The following is a 16,466-nucleotide window of genomic DNA, read 5'->3' as shown; positions in this document are numbered from 1 at the left end:
TAGATACTGTAGCGATACTGTAGCGTGAGATAAAAAGTAAGTTAAATGCACCGCACCACAGTCAATCGCCCATCCAAACGAAGCCTTAATTGTAGTGTAAAGCAACGTTTGGATGACTTTTGCTGTGTATCCATTAATGTTTGTATTGCATTGGCGTTCTAAAAAAGCCATTATCGCTATTTGAAATTGTGTTGTTATGTCAGAGGAAGGCTAGCTATATTGGTTCGGTATACTCTAAAAATACATTTAGTACAATATTAACGATCTCACAAAAATTGAATTTCGATAAATCCCTATTTATTAATCCCATTTTTTACAGAATCGACCCCTTACAAGAATATGTGGTGCTCAGCATGTTTGGAAACACAGAACAACGTTCTTTTGCTGATATTATTATCAGTATTCAATACTAGTTCATTCATAGTATTACTATACACTACTAATCTTTTTAACTAAGTGTGATCAGATATCTATAAAAATTATTTTTTTAAATAATTTTTTTTAAAAAAAATTTAATTATTTTAAAAAATAATTTATGATATTTTTAACTAATTTCTAATCTAACCAACCCAATCGATTCAATTCCAACCATACGACATATACATTAAAAATAATCATAGGCAAATATGACCAAATATATACATTAGTCAAAGCACAAATATCCCACTAATTAAGTTCATTATATATACATATTAATCCCAAATGTATGCATGGAAGTCATTTTTCATCCATGTTTCATGTTTTGAGACCCTTTACATGCCACACAATCTAAGATTTTCAAAATCGAATTTGTAATCAAATCAGTTAAACTATTAATTTATGACAGGGATGAAATTAGAAATTTTTTTTTAGAAGAGTCGAATTAAATTTTAAAAGATTAAATCAAAATTTTGTCATTTTGGGAGTAAAAGTGTAATTTTATCTATACTAACTTAAAATTTTATAAATTGTAAAGGGTCAAAAGTCAAAATTTCCCATTTTAGAGGGGCCAAGGCACCTCCCCCCAGCGTTTCCCCAGGTTCATGATTCAATTAATTTGATTAATCTAATTAAACAAATTATTACTAAGCTTGAATTCGGCTCGATTGATAACTCAAACTGAACTCGATAATTACCGAATTGAATTCAAATTCTTTTCAAATTAAACTCAAATAATTTACAAATACCAATATATCATTTACACCTTTACAAAAATACACAAAAACAGCCTAAATGAATTGACATTCAGGCAGCAAACAAATGCACAAAGAGTCGGGCTATTGGTAAGCATAAACAAATTAGATTCCAAGAAAAATAATTGCAAACAAATGGAATTTTAAGTGCATGGTCAAATAATTACCAATTGACTTGTTTTATTATATTTTAATTTAATTTGTTATCCGAACAAAAAATAATTACAATATTTTATACAAATATAAAATTATTTACACTGTTTTTAACAATTAGATCCAAATTGTTCATGCTATAAATACACATATTTATAATTTGATTCACATGTTTAAAATTATGATTCATGTTGGATCTAAAATGTTTAAAATTATGATTCATGTTGGATCTAAAATGGGATCTGAAATAAGGGTGAAATCAAGATAGAACCGAGCTACTCAAGCTCGACTAAGCTTGTTGCCAATTTTTGTACTCAAGTTCGAGCTTGGCTCAATAACGTAATTTAACAATATCAATAGTTTAAGAATTTAATTAGAATATTTCGAAGATCAATGATTAATTTAAAATATATTTAGAATTATTCATAATCTGCGCTTCAACGCACTCGAACTTATATTCTTAACAATATTCACATTCTTAATAATATTCATGTCAATCGAGCTAAGACTCAAATAACAACTTCATTAATATTTTATTCTTAATATTAATATAAAAAAAAGTATGATAAAAGAACAAAAATATATTAAAATTAATTTAAAATATCAAAATTTTGTAGAATGCATATTAATGCAAACTGATATTGAAACCGTACGGATCTCCGAAATCTTTTAAAAATTAAAATTGTACCTCTAAAGCAAAGCTGAGCTATTGGGTGCACCATACGACGTCGTAGCACCTGGTTCACCATTGAAGCCACCTCCAAATTGAGTGAACAAAGCAGATAATCCATTTGAAGTTCCACCGCGACCTCCGCCTCCGCCGCCGCAAATGCCAAGCCCTAGAAGATCAAGCGTCGACGTAGGCTTGTGTCCGGTAGAGGGTGTTGTGGATGATGATGATGGTACTGCAAAGCTTAGACCACGAAGTAGTGAAGGGCTCGATGTCGCCGCCGCACCCATTTGGGATGCCTTTTGTAGCAACGCGGTGGCGGACATGGCTGGTTGAAGTGACGGTGCAGTGAAGATGGAGGAGAAGCTGTTGTTGGAGAGGTAGAGAGGGGAGGAAAGAGAAAGAGATGTGGCCTCTAAGGGTGGTGTTGATGCAAATATGGTAACTAAAACGTCACCGTTTGAAGCAGAGATGCTGGTGGTTGGCGGTGGTGGATCTGGTGGTGAAAGTCCCATCGGAATTCCTAGCATTTCTGCATAAGCATATATGAAGTGGTATAAGTTAAAAAAAAAGTAAAATTCTGATAATTAAGAATTTAATCTTTTGTATTTTAATTATGCAAATCTGGTCCTTTTACTTTTATAAAATTATTGGTTAGTCCATATTGTTAATACCGTTAATTATCTTTGGCCACCCAATAAAATGCTAATGTTAAAAAAAATAAATGTTAATATACTACTTAGTGCCTCATTTTGATTTCAATGTTTAATTTGATACTAAGTCTTTTTTGTCTTAGAAAAATACTTAAGTTTAGTTTTATTATTCAATTTAATACTTGAGCTTTTCTTTTTTGTCCCAATTATCAATGCTTCTTACTAGAGTACTTGAGTTAAATATTCATTAAGCCGCATGATATCGTTTGGTCAAGGTACTAGATTGAACATTGAAGTCAAACTTAAATACCAAATTAAAAAAAAATTTAAGTACCAAATTAAACAATAAAACTGAATTCAAATACCAAATGATATATTAACCCAACCTGTTATCTCAATTTCGATGTATGCGTTAGTAGAAACCCTGCATGTAATGATTAAAATACGCATATAAAATAAGATAACAAAAATTTGACCTGAACTCTGAGTTGACAATCCCGGCGAAACCATAGTCGTAGTCGACGGTGTTAACGGCGGCGGTGAAGAAGTCGCCGCTTGAGCCCTGGCATTTTCCTCAGCCAACGCATCACAAAATGTTCTATGCGTATAGAAACTATCCCTCCTTCAACAAACACCACCACCACCACCACCACCATCATCATCATCATCATAAGTTCATCATCATAAGTTCGTACAGTTCAATTATGAAATGAAAATAACGCGTCAATACCTCGAAAAAACAGTGCCACAATTGCATTTATATTCTTTGGTGCCGCAACTCTTTATATGGGCCGTCCAATCGGACTTAACGGCGTACGTTTTAGAGCACCGCTCGCACCTCCATTTCTTCTCACAGTGCTTTCTGCAATAGTGTTTCTTTATGCCGGTAAGATCGCCCAAGGCGCGAGCCGGGTTATGGTGTACGCAGCTCGTTTCTGGGCAAACGTAGACCCGTTTCTTTCTTGTTTCGTTGCCGTCGGTTCTTTGCCGGAGCTTCCACGGTAAGTTATGTCCTCGGCGGTGGAGTTGAAGGTTTTGTTCACGTTGAAAGCCTTTGTTGCAAATCTCGCAAATGAAACGGTTGGTGGCCAGTAAGGATTTTGGTGATAGTGATATTACCTCAGCTTCAGGATCTAAAATAATTAAAAAAATTCAAAAAGATGATTCAAAGAAAGAAGATATATGGAAATTTAAACACTGGGTGTTTTTGTTTTTTTAACTGCACCTGGCATTCCAGGGAGATTTCTTTTCTTCTTCGATTGTACACCATCTGTCTGTTGAAATGCTTGAATGAGAGAAACCGCCATTGATGACGAATTTTCAAGCTTTGCCATGTTTTTCTATACTCAAAATGGCCAAAAAAAAACAACCCAGAATTTCTTTTAAGCTTAAAGAAATGAAAACCCAGTTTCTCGTGAGTTTCAAAACAACAATTCACCGCAAATGTTGGCTTGGATTTTCAAGTTTCTCAACGGTATGATCGTTAAATTTCACTTTCCACGAGGAAAATGATGAACACTAGAAAAATAATGATTTTTTAAGTGGTTTTTGTTTCATATGAGTGAAAAAACATGAAGGTAATTGAATGATAGTTCATGATTTTCAACAAAGGGAAGAGCACGAGGAGGGTCTCAAATGGCGGCTTCATAGGTGTCTGTAATTACAGAGAGGCATTGAAGTGAGAGAGAAGCAAATTATTACTTAAAAAGAAAATAGTTAAAGTGGCGCCAGATTTTACAATAACTGTTTAATTATGATTTTAGTCCCCGTATTCTAATTTTGTTTTTACTTTATTTTGTTCTTTTGATTTTATAATGTTATTAGTAGATCCATATCGATGATATTGTTAGTTGATAATGTTGATTTAAATAATTTTAATTACTCGATTGACAAGTAAATTTATTATTAATTAAATCGGATTAACTAAATTTTCAGAAAATTTTTGTTAAAGGGGTAAAAATAAAACTAAAATTTTTTGGGGGGACATAAGCATAAATCTTGTATTAAGTCACGGACGAAGGCAAAGGGCTACGAAATGTCCTTAGCCCCTTATAAATGGAAGACTTGTAATTTAACCCCTTAAAGTTTTATGAAATGACATATTAGTATAATAATAAAATTACACTTTAACCTTCTCAATAATTTATGATTTATCTTTATTTCCCCAAAGTAAGTTTTGACTTCATCACTATATTAAGTCACTAGTTTAATGGCTAGAATCTTCCATTTGAAGTTTTGGTTAACATGAGATTTCTTATGATACTTACTAATATCAATCTGTTATCTGACTGGGTCTGACTCATACTCTACATAATTTGCACTTTGAGTTTGCATATGCTCCTATGAGACCACATGATGTAGCTTCGTACCATCATATAGGTGAACCCATATCGTATAATTCTATGAGACCACACGATGTAGGTTCGCACCATCATATAGGCGAACCCATATCGTATTAACATGTGATAAGCCTAGAGTAGGGTATGTGCCAACGTGCATGGTAACCTACCTACGATGTCACATTTATGAACAATAACCGTATCATATAAATACATGGTTTAACCCATCTGAAGATGACACTCCTCTTACTAAATAGAAAATAGACCTATTAATAACAGTATAAGAATAAAGGGATTGAATTACGCAAAATTAAATAATAGGATTAAATATCAAATCCTAGCACAGTATAGGGACTAAAATAAGCATTATACCAACGCTAAACTCAGCTGCGCTTCGACATGGGGGTTTCTAAAATCTGACCGCCCACGTGTCAACTTTTCCTGCTTTCTAAATTTATCGAGAGAAATCGCGACTTGACGGTGGTTGTCGTTTAGTGAAATTCCCCCTGCATAGTATTTTGTAATCCTTCTTTGGGTATCGTCCCAAAAGTCAATTATACCCCTTCAAAAATCAAACTTTCGTCGTACTTGCTGGCTGACATTTTGGACTTTTCTGACACAATCCCACATGTGTTTGATCAACTATGCAATCAAATATTATTATAGTAAGTTTGTGGACTTTTATTATTATAATTTAATTTCTCGTTTCGCAGAAAATAAAAAAATATATAAATAAAAATAGATATGATAAAAATTTATAAGTATATTTTTTACCGTTTTAGTGATACTCAAACGAGTTGACAACGAAGATGGTTAATTCACCTTATTTAAAATAAGGTGAAAGGTCGATGAGAAAGGTGGCCTGAATTGTGGATAAATTTTGATCTTATTAAGGAGAAGTCAGAATTTCTCTTTAAAAGAAAAATCTTTGAAGTGCAATCTATTAAAAACCGATGAATTTCTTAAAAAAATACCATACCCGAAATATCAATACACAATTTTATCCTCGTATTTTATCTCCCACTAATATCATATAAACCCACTAAACCAAAATCCTCGATACAGCGAATAAATAAAAGTAAACCCATGTTAAGAGTGTGATATGGAAGGCAAAGTTGTTTCTCTTTTCAAGTGAAAAAGGCCACCGCTTTTTACAAAATGACAAGAGGTTCAAATTTCAACATGCATATGTGTTAAGGCAAACACGTGTGTAAATTTAATTGTAGTCCCTCATGTTTATTCATTTTATCACTTTAGCTTTTATTCCTTTTTTTTTTCATTTTAGCCTTCAGCTTTTAAAATTTAATCAACTTACTCAACGGCAAAGCCAAAACAAATTTTTAGGGGGGGCAGGATAAAATTTTAATTTTTTATAGTTTATATCTTTATAATTTGTAAAGGATTAAATCGAAATTTTATAATTTTAGGGAGAGCCAAAATGTAATTTTATCTTTACTAATTTAAAATTTTTTTAAAAATTTTAAGACCAAAAGAGTAAATTTATATTTTAGAGGCCAACTTCGCCTCTAAACTTGCTTTTTGACAAAAAAAATTGATTAAACTACTAAAATTTTAAAGACATTGACATGATAACTCACGTGACATTTTATATATACTTCACTACTAACATGAATATATTTTCTAAGAATTTTTATAAAATTTTTGAAATATTTTTATTTTTAAATTATACGAGGATTATCATACTAATAACCTCATTAGTGCCGTTAAAATTTTAATAACTCTAGACAATTTTTCTGTCAAGAAACAAATAAATTAATTAAATTTTAAGGATTTAGAACTAGTAAATATTAGAGGTTAAATTATTATTATTATTATTTTTATTATTTTTATTATATGTTGACTTTTTACTGAAAGCCGCAGTGGCCTCCACCACCATTCATGGTTAGGGTCCCACCTGTAATCATGACGGTCTATATTTATTTTGATTTTAAAAATTTTCAAATTTTACTAATTAATATATTTTTTAAATTAAATTATTTTTATAGTTTTAATCTAAATCAATTATTATGAAATTTAAACTAAATATCAATAAATGTTGACCGCATTAATAAAGCACATTGTACTTTTATAATGAGGATGTAAATTCGAATTTTAAAGAGTAATGGCAAATTTTAGGATTAAATCTTAGAGGCTTAATTAAAATTTTAAATAAATTTACGAGTTTAACGTGAATTAAAAAAAACTGGGTATTAATATTAATTTTTTTTAAAAAAAATTGTGAGATTAATGAGAATTTCAAAAAGAAAGTTTAATTAAAATTTTCAAAATTTAAGAGGCTAATCGAACTTTTTTAAAAATTTAAGGGAGAAATGCAAGAATCCGAAAATGGGGGGCAAAGCCCTCCTTGACCACTATTATTGTCCAACCTTGTTAAAGAGGACATTGTTAAAAGAAATAAATATAAATATCGAATATGCACCATAAAATACACAAAAAAATACCAAAAAAAAAACATGGAACTAAATAATGACTCACTTTCTTAAAAAATTTAGAAAGATGTTAAATTTTTAAAATTTTCAACTTTACCCTAAAATAAAGAGTTGATTGACATTATTTAATTTGTTAAAAGTAATATACATATATTATCTTTAAAGAAGTAAAAATACCATAAAGACTCTTGTACTAAGAGCCAGATTACATTTTATCCCATTTACTCATAAAATGCCAAATTAATCTATGTGCATTAGATCAAAGAGCAAATCGATATTTTCTGTTAAAAGATCCATCCATTTTGACAGTTAAAAACTGACAGAATAATCAAACAATTACACATAACACATATACCTCATCCTAATGCACATGGACTAGTTTTTAACTGTAGAAATGATTAAACTTTTTAACAAAACGGTCAGTTTACTCTTTGATCTAACTTACAGAGACTAATTTACCTATTTTCTAATAGAGGGAGCAAAATACAATTTGACTTCTATAATATTTTACCTTTTAAGATATAAATATTCATAAAAAAACAATTTTCGTTGTGTTATTATTAGTATGGTAAAGAAGTGGGGGCAATGTAATTTTAGTCATGATCCACAAAGTATTGAGGATAATGATGTATTAGGACTTTTAAAGTTGCATGCATGTGCAACCAAAAGCAAAGTATGATTACAATATGCTACCTTTCAAAAGAGGTTTCTAGTTGGGATTATTGCAAAACTCCAAGATAAATTATATTTTTAGTCCCTGTATTATGCATAAATTGTGGACTTAATTTTTATAATTTAATTATTTATAGTCCCTTTACTTTTTGAATTTTAAAATTTCATTCATAACCAAACCAAATGGTAATTGTTGAATTTATTAAGTCGTACTATTTTCAAAATCTATTACCAAACATGTTATCACAAGTATAATGTTATGTCTACTTACTATTACTCATGAGCACGCTAATAGTTGAGTGACTAATTTTATATTCCCAAACTGTCCAATCACCACGATTCGAGTCAATTTTTAGTTACTCGATTTTTTTGCTTAGCCCTATTGGCTACAACTACAAAATTAACCATATGCATGTTCGGATACATATCGGACACATCCGACACTCAGAAGACAAAATCGAGTAAAAGATGTAACAATGGAAGTCCTTGTTACGAACGGTTTTATAACCCTGTTATTTCTTTCTTTTCATTTGATAATTTTTTGATGAAAAAGGAAAATCGACAAGAACACGGGTTCATGGAAAGATTTACCTTTGGCACTGAATCGACAATGGATTCGAATTAATGGCTGTAAACCTATACAGTGCACTTGGTCGGATCCTTCTCGGATTGTAAAAGCATGTCAACAAACTCTGCAATAGAACAATGAGCTCGTGTTTATAAGCAACCACAGCTTCCAACATATATATGAATTATGAGACCACAACATATGACATCAAGAAAAAGAAACGGGAAAATCCCGAGATTGATTTAAGAGTCAATCAGATTCACAAGCAGAAGGCACGGGCCTTGAGTTTGTGAATTACCTTGATTCCGGTATTTGAGTCCAAGTCACGAGTGTCGGTACCAGTACAACTACAATCATATTCTCATCACAGACTACACTGGAAAGTTGATTAAACGAGTGTCGATATCAAGGTAGCCTACAAGCAGTTAAAACGTAGAATGGATGGTTCCAGCCATTCTCCCATGTCTCTCTCAAAAAGCGAACGGAGTGGTCTTTGGAGTCATATACGGGGACATACACAGCCATAAAAGGCAAGAAATTTCCGTATCAATACTCGTAGAAGTATTTGAGCGTGCACAGTAAAATCAACGGGAAATGGTTATCGACTATGAAGCACTAAACAGAGCAATAAAAAGCCATCTTCAAATACAACACATAATAGGCAATGCAAAGACAATCCTGGTTAACCGAGTTAAAGAATGTACCCATAAGAATGTTCTGCTTTATGAAAACAGCTGCTCAAATTATAGTAACACGAATGCCCTTTTGAGTTTCAATAGTGAAGTACAACCTCATTTGATCCATTTCCTCCTAACTGCTGATCAGGGTCATGTATAAGAAGCCTGCAAGAAAAAATGCATTGGTAATGAATAAGTTGGTATGAATAAACTTTTCCCTTAATAAAATACAAGCTAAAAACATATCTTAAGATTCAAATCCGAAAACTGACCTGTTAAACACTTATGAATAGCTGCATGAACTGATCCGAGCTTCCAAAAATCAAATTAAAAGAATTATAAAAACCTACTAAAACGAAATCAAAGAATCATCAAGGACAAAATGATTCTCGAAAGTCTCCTTCAAAAAGGATCGAGCTTAAAATTCTTTCATTTATTCTTGTTTTAAGTTATAAAAAAACTAAAATTACAACATGGCAGGTTCAAATGGCTTCATAATATCGTTATGAACAGCCAAAAGAATCTAAAGAACCCTTCCTTTTGTAAGAGTTTTAACTTTTGTCATCCGTGGCCTGGGTGTTCACGAATAAACTCTCTCTTCGTTTAGAAAAGCCGGTTGGTTCAAGGGTTGAACTCCTATAATTTAGTTCCGGAGCAGCTCGATAATTTGGATCAATGGGAGCAGGTCTAGAGATTGGATCAGCAGAATTCGGCCTGAAAGAAGTGGTAGTAGCTCCACTTGGATACCGAGAAGGAGATGCATAGCGTCGACCTCGAAGACCGCTGCTTCTTAAGTCAACCATATCGGAACTTCGTGAAGAAGAATCTATAAACGGCCTCTCACCAGTGTTAGATCCTAATGGGGCACTCTTTGTAGCTGATGAGGAGCTAAAAGGATCATCGGTTCCCCATGAAGTAAATGCCTCTTTCTTCTTTGCAAAGAATTGCCATGCCCCGAATAAGAAAAGTATGAAAAACAACACCGGGCTGGTCCATAGCATTGTATTAGATTCCCCTTTAAGAACCGGAAGGTTAGACCGATACATCCCTACATACTTGCCTCCAAGTCCAAGAACAATTAGTGTTTCACGATCACTGGCTATTACAGGCATCACTTGTACTCTCTCTTTATTTGTATCCATCACTTGGTAAGTTAAAAACGATGACTTGATCTCATCCAAAGAGGCAGAAAAAAGAAGCCGTGGCACACCGGCTCGAACGTAATGCGGTGTAGAAACGTTAAACACAAAAACCTTTTCAGTATTGACAATAATCAAGTATCCCTTAATAGCTTGAAACGCAAGAGGCTCGTTCATTTCCAAATTTTTCTTGGACCTAACCCGGCACTTAAAGTTCATAATATCACCCAACAACAGAACATGAATCAAATCACCATCGGATGTAAAGCCGTAAGCTTTGGACCGTTCCGTTGCATCAAAAACATAATTCCGAGCAAGAGAATGATTCAACCCTTCGCATTCCGATTCCTTAATTCTCATATTCCGTAAATCCAATGACCCAGCACCCGTCTCTGTTAAAAACAAAAGCCTTTGCTTTAAGAACACAAGTGGCCTACTTCTTGGCATGGCGGAACCGTAAAGTGTTCCTTCTTCTCTAAAAACTCGGATTTTCCCACTATGATCGGTACACAAAATATACCTCATTCTCCCAACATGATGAACTTCCAATGTAGTTATCGGTAACCCGTTTCCTTCCACAAATTTACCAACCGTTTCCATGACAAGTGAACTCAAATCTTCTCCATTCAATCTCTCATAAACCCTATGCATCAAAATCGCACCATTTTGATGCCCCGTAATAACAAAACTCTCATTCTTATAGACAGACATATATGAAACCATCGCTACAACCGGCAATTCACATTCGGTATAAAACTCGACAACAACATCCCCATTCCTTAAAAACACATAAACCCTTCCTCTTTCATCTCCAACACCAACATACTTACTAAATCCCTCATAATCACGAAACGGCAAGATGTTAATACACGTCGCGGCGGACCCTAATTTCAAAGCTGACATAAACCGAAACCTCTCAGACCAAAACGGACTGTATTTCGTAACCGAAACACCCTTCTTTTTTTCCTCATCTCCTTGATATTTCATCCTACCATCATATTTTATTAAACTAGTTTCATCTTTACTTCCAACCCCATCATCAATTTTTGTAGATTCCTTTAAAACCTTCGTTTCTAATCTAGAAACTACTTCACTAAGATTCTTCACTAATTCTTCAAGTTTGTGCAATAAAACTTCATGGGGATCATTAAATTCGTGCTTAGAGTTTGCTAAAACAGTGGGAAAAGGTGTAGAAACGAAAATGAAATGACAAATGAAGAAGAAGAAAAGAAAGAACCTGGATTTGTGGGGATTTGCCATTGGAAAGGAACAAAATACTGATTGAAGGTAGTGTTGATTCAATGATTCTAGATAAACCCAGATCTTAAGTGTGTGTTTTTGGATCTGGGTTTATTGTTTTTTTTTGGATATAATTATAATTTTATGTTGAATTTGATGTGGGGAAACTGTTAGTAAGCAACTTTTTGACTTGGGTTTTTTAATGGTTTTAGACATTCTGAGACGAGGTTAGGGCAAGGAATTTGGAGGTAAAAAGATCACGGTTTTTTGGTAATAAAAAATCTTTTGAGGATTTTGATCAAAAAAAAAAAATCTTTTGAAGATAATGATTCAGTCAGATCAACTTAGTTGTTATTTTCCTGTGATCCAATCGGATCATGCCACGCAGATGAAAGAAACTGTAGTACTACTTTTTGACCTTGACTTTATCCGCTTATTTATGATTTTAGTGACATAATATAAGGTTATTTTAATATTTAATTTTGTCATTATAATTTATAAAATGAATATTTATATTATTGTTTATTGTTATTTTTTTTTCTGATTTTATTTATTTATTTTTGTTCCATTCTTTAATGGCTTGGTTAATTATTTAAGAGTAACTTTGAATTCACTACACTCATTTGCGATAAAATTATTTACCTCACAATTATAGTATTTAATTTCATCATTATTGTTATTTTTAATTTTACTGAAAATAAACGTATCATCCATCTAAAAATACCTTCAGTATGTTGAATACAAACGATTGATCCACTACGAGAGGACAAAATATTGAGGGCAAGACGAAATTGTCAATATTGCATTGATAGATACCTCGTTTTCTATTTCGTTTTACTATTTTGAATTTATTAATATTTTTAAAATATATAATATATATAAATTTACAAATATCGATATTAAATAAATTTTAAATATAAAATATGCATACACAAACTATTTTACATGAACCAGTCAATACAGAATGCCTTAGCCAATGCAAACGAGCCGGACAGAACAAGCCGATGCAATCGGTACAGACCAGAAACTTAACCGATACAGAAAAGAGAGTTAATTACATTAATATATTATTGAAACTGTGTGCACTTTCGGGTAGAATTGATGCAAAACCAATTACATTGGGGCAAGTGTTACAATTCGGGGCCATTAAAGTGATGACATGGATTTATTATTATTCAATCATACAAAAATCTAATTAATTATGTCCAACCAATAATAAAATTACATGTTAATGCTATTAAGAAAAAACAATGTTGTCATTTCATTAACAACTATCAATTCTATCAATTTGAAGTTTGAACCTACTAATAATATTATAATATATAAAAATAGACCAAATTATATCAAAAAACATAGTAGAGGGACTAAAACAATAATTCTGATATTCATAATTTAACGAATGGATAGTGCAGCTGGTATGGTACAAGCAACAACAGAGCTATCATTAGCCCATCACAGATGGTAATTTTTAGGAGCAAAACTATGTAATGGAACTATGTGGGAGAAGCAGCTAACAAGACCCTGTTTTTATCCAAATGTAGTAACTGAAATAACAAATCAAATTTCCAAATCCCAACTACTCTCAGCAATAATTTTAGGGTTCTTAGACTCTTCAGCCAGGTTCATGTATGCTGAAATCTGGAAAAAAATGAAAAATGATTCATGGTTAGAAATCATCTCAGGCAAGGGATAAATACGGTCATGCTGTTACATGACTAACTATTAAGTAAACACTGCAGAAGATTTTGGAATTAAGTTTTGGTGTGTGGAGGAGGGGTAATTAAAATTTTCAAAAAATCTAGAGGCTTAATGAAAATTTCCAAAAAAATTTGGAGGCTTAATTAAAATTTTAGGAGCTTAATAAAAATTTTCAAATAGCAACAACAATTGCAAGTAGACTTGTCCATGCAGCCACTCTTAAAATGTGATATCTAATATGTTTAAGGTTAAAATATCAGCAACACCAGCAAGTAGACTTGTTGATTCTGACTTGAACTCGAAAATCCAACCCGATCAATCCAAACACAAATCAAACCAACCAGATTTGACCATATAAAGTCAACAATCCGAACCCAGACTGACCAGTTCCAAAACAAACTTAAACTTGAAATGACTCGAACAAATAGCTCTTAATGCACCGACTCCATAATGTTCTGGACTGAAAAACATGAATTTACTCGATCCAAAACTAATCCGACAACCCAATTGACAGTTCTACCTGTAAGCTTGAGATCCCTATACGGATGTAGCCTTCCTTTAACCAAAAAACCTCAGCAGTCATCATGTCAACAAATTGTATTGAGTCACCCAAAGTCAAAACTTAATTTCTAACCTACATGCAATAATTATATGTAATAAAAATGCAAAAAGGGGGAGAGAGAGAGAGAGATGTATGGTATCCTTGCATTTTTCATGAGATTCAGTGCCTTAAAAGCAACGTGACCTAAATTCATTTTTGGTGTTGTTATTTACTTGGTTGAAACTAATAAGCAACACTGGCATTTTTTTTCATTCCCCAAATTCTGGACCACTAGTTACAAACCTTGCGATAAACAAATTCAAAAAACAAGCAAATACCAATAGACACCATAAGCAAAATGATCAAAGGAATCCACAGCCTTGTTTCTTCACATGCTTTTCTACAACATTTCAAGCAAACAATCCAGCAGTGAGTTAAATGAGTAGTTGACCACATTCTACCTCTTCTTCAAACAACAGAAGACAGAATCTAGAAAACAATGGAGTCCCTAGGGATTTCGGAATATAAAGATACAGCATTTATCTACTAATGTTTTTCCTTGGAACCACACTAAGCAGCCATGTTTAAAAAAACACCATTTTTGCTGTTCTCAAACCCCAAATTCACATTTCTTATGATTCATAGTACTTCAGTTTCTTGCACTCAATTTCTTCAACAATCCATCCTCATTAGACTCATCAATCTGGTTTGAATTCAGGCCTTTTCGGGTTTGGGACATTCAGGTTTTATGGTCAGGTCATTTCGGATCATTATCACTTCAAGTCAGATTATTTTGGGTTACTAGTTCAGTCATTTCAAGTTTCTGTCATTCCCAATTCTGGTTGAACCTGATCGGTTTGTGAACTTTTATGATCGAACCAGATTGAATTGGTTTTAAACTCATATTGATCGGATCAGATGTCCGGGATAGGGCATAATTAGCAGGTCTAATCCTCAAAACTCATAATTCCTCAAACCACATCAGTCACTGTGAAACTCTTCTAAGTCCTCTAATCTACACTAAGACTATACCATGCAATGGAAGATAAACCAAAAACCAATACCAAAAAAAAAAAATTACCTTGAAAGTCCCATTGAACTTGGAATTTCTCGACCATTCCAAAGCCAAATCGCTGTTCGAAGTCTGATACGTTGCCTTAAAAACGTCGTCATATACCCTCCTCGAAATCGCGAAATCCCATGCCATTTTCCCCCAATCATAGCATTGCTCGAAGGTGGTATCCCCACCGTGCACGTAACTGTACTTCAACTTACAGTTCCTAGTACCAAGCACGTAATTAGCCGAGACCGTGTTAGCCGAATCGAACATAAACGCCCCCTCCACTGCCGTCCGGTTATCCCCTCTGCTGTGACTGTAAGTAAGCTCCAACGGCATCTCCGCAACCCTAACTGTGTTCATAAACTGAAACCGAAAATCCTAACCCAAGAAAAAAACGTAATTAGCAAGTCAAGTGATTCACTGAAGGTGTAGTCAAAGGGAAAACTGCTGTTTAAGATTAAGCAAGCTTGCCTTTTTGGGGACGTCATAGTCGACGATGAAAAAACCGGGTTTTTCAACGGCTAAAGTCAAGCCGTTGAGGCTAGGACCGTCGACGAAAGTGGCGTCACTCATGGAAGCGCGTAGCTTAACATCGCCGGCGTTGACGACCAATGTAGCGCCCGCGGTGTTCTTTTCATTGGCGTACCTTCCTTTCAAAGACGCTTTCATTTTTTTTTTTTTGAAGGTAACAAGGAACTGTGGGTCACTGAAGGAGAAGGTGAAAATGTCGAGGGCTTCTCTTTTTGTAATTGTTACAGCTTTAAGGCTCTGGTTTTCAATGTAATTTTAAATTTATTTAGGGTTAATTCCATTCAAAATTTTAAATTATTTAAAGCCGATTTATCTAATGCAAGCTAGTTGGCTAGTTTAAAATTTGAGATGGATCGAATAAATAGAAATTAGGCTCCCAAATAGACTTAAATAAATATATATGGAAAATTGTCAAAATAGTCACTTTTATTTCCTTATATTACATTTTAGTCATTTATGCTTGAAATGTTACATTTTGGTTACTTTGTTAAATTGTTGTAATATTTTAGTCACTGAGCCATTAATTGCGGGTAATGGTGTAATATTAAACTTGCATGACATTTTAACTCATCATTTCAAATAAAAAATTTAGGTTAAATTATACAATTTGTACCCATATTTTTTTTGTTTTGCGTAATTTAATTTTTTCTTTTATGTTCTTTTAACTTTTCTTTTTTTTTTCTTTTTTTTCCATTCTCTTCTACTTCTCATTCTATTTTCCTCACTTCTCCATCTCTTTTAAAGTAAAAGAAATAAATTAAATTACTCAAAATAAAAAATAATATAGGGATCAATTGCAAATTTAACATATAATTTTCATATGAAATTATGATTTAACGTGTCATGTCAACTTACCATTACACCGTTAATGACAATTAACGCTCAGGGACTAAAATGTTACAAC

The 16,466-nt window shown here is 33.0% G+C and overlaps 3 protein-coding genes across 4 annotated transcripts; all 3 read right to left on the bottom strand.

The window, feature by feature from the left end:
- Positions 1-1,841: 1,841 nt before the first annotated feature.
- Positions 1,842-4,330, bottom strand: LOC107938891 (zinc finger protein GAI-ASSOCIATED FACTOR 1). Its single transcript, XM_016872142.2, has 4 exons — positions 3,874-4,330; positions 3,379-3,781; positions 3,125-3,270; positions 1,842-2,527 (listed from the first exon to the last, which is right to left on the bottom strand). The coding sequence occupies exons 1-4, from the start codon at positions 3,980-3,982 to the stop codon at positions 2,016-2,018; spliced, it is 1,170 nt and encodes a 389-aa protein (XP_016727631.1). The 5' UTR covers positions 3,983-4,330; the 3' UTR covers positions 1,842-2,015.
- A 4,074-nt stretch (positions 4,331-8,404) lies between these two features.
- Positions 8,405-12,055, bottom strand: LOC107938924 (uncharacterized membrane protein At1g75140). Of its 2 annotated transcripts, none has more exons than XM_016872186.2 (4): positions 9,627-12,055; positions 9,382-9,519; positions 8,976-9,168; positions 8,405-8,801 (listed from the first exon to the last, which is right to left on the bottom strand). In XM_016872186.2, exon 1 carries the CDS (start codon positions 11,751-11,753, stop codon positions 9,906-9,908), a length of 1,848 nt encoding a protein of 615 aa, XP_016727675.1. In that variant the 5' UTR covers positions 11,754-12,055; the 3' UTR covers positions 8,405-8,801; positions 8,976-9,168; positions 9,382-9,519; positions 9,627-9,905. The 2 variants fall into 2 exon arrangements, with proteins under 2 accessions (XP_016727675.1, XP_016727674.1); XM_016872185.2 differs by having other exon boundaries at positions 8,976-9,292; positions 9,627-12,013.
- Positions 12,056-13,097: 1,042 nt separating this feature from the next.
- LOC107938887 (outer envelope pore protein 24A, chloroplastic) lies at positions 13,098-15,785 on the bottom strand. Its single transcript, XM_016872139.2, has 3 exons — positions 15,503-15,785; positions 15,053-15,409; positions 13,098-13,370 (listed from the first exon to the last, which is right to left on the bottom strand). The coding sequence occupies exons 1-3, from the start codon at positions 15,698-15,700 to the stop codon at positions 13,290-13,292; spliced, it is 636 nt and encodes a 211-aa protein (XP_016727628.1). The 5' UTR covers positions 15,701-15,785; the 3' UTR covers positions 13,098-13,289.
- Positions 15,786-16,466: the final 681 nt, after the last annotated feature.

Source organism: Gossypium hirsutum, chromosome A06 (genome assembly GCF_007990345.1).
Source record: "Gossypium hirsutum isolate 1008001.06 chromosome A06, Gossypium_hirsutum_v2.1, whole genome shotgun sequence".
In the NCBI taxonomy this organism is placed as follows: domain Eukaryota; kingdom Viridiplantae; phylum Streptophyta; class Magnoliopsida; order Malvales; family Malvaceae; genus Gossypium; species Gossypium hirsutum.
The sequence above is the reverse complement of the archived record's forward strand: the minus strand, read 5'-3'. Positions and strand labels throughout refer to the sequence as shown.

Excerpts from the sequence above, each read along its gene's own strand:
- LOC107938887 (XM_016872139.2), bottom strand. The coding sequence starts at position 15,700 with ATGAAAGCGTCTTTGAAAGGAAGGTACGCCAATGAAAAGAACACCGCG. Across the intron at positions 15,410-15,502 it reads ACTATGACGTCCCCAAAAAG|GATTTTCGGTTTCAGTTTAT; the intron begins GCAAGCTTGCTT and ends TTCTTGGGTTAG. Across the intron at positions 13,371-15,052 it reads AGTTCAATGGGACTTTCAAG|ATTTCAGCATACATGAACCT; the intron begins GTAATTTTTTTT and ends ATTTTTTTCCAG.
- LOC107938891 (XM_016872142.2), bottom strand. The coding sequence starts at position 3,982 with ATGGCAAAGCTTGAAAATTCGTCATCAATGGCGGTTTCTCTCATTCAA. Across the intron at positions 3,782-3,873 it reads AAATCTCCCTGGAATGCCAG|ATCCTGAAGCTGAGGTAATA; the intron begins GTGCAGTTAAAA and ends TAATTATTTTAG. Across the intron at positions 2,528-3,124 it reads ATTGTCAACTCAGAGTTCAG|AAATGCTAGGAATTCCGATG; the intron begins GTCAAATTTTTG and ends ATGCTTATGCAG.
- LOC107938924 (XM_016872186.2), bottom strand. The coding sequence starts at position 11,753 with ATGGCAAATCCCCACAAATCCAGGTTCTTTCTTTTCTTCTTCTTCATT.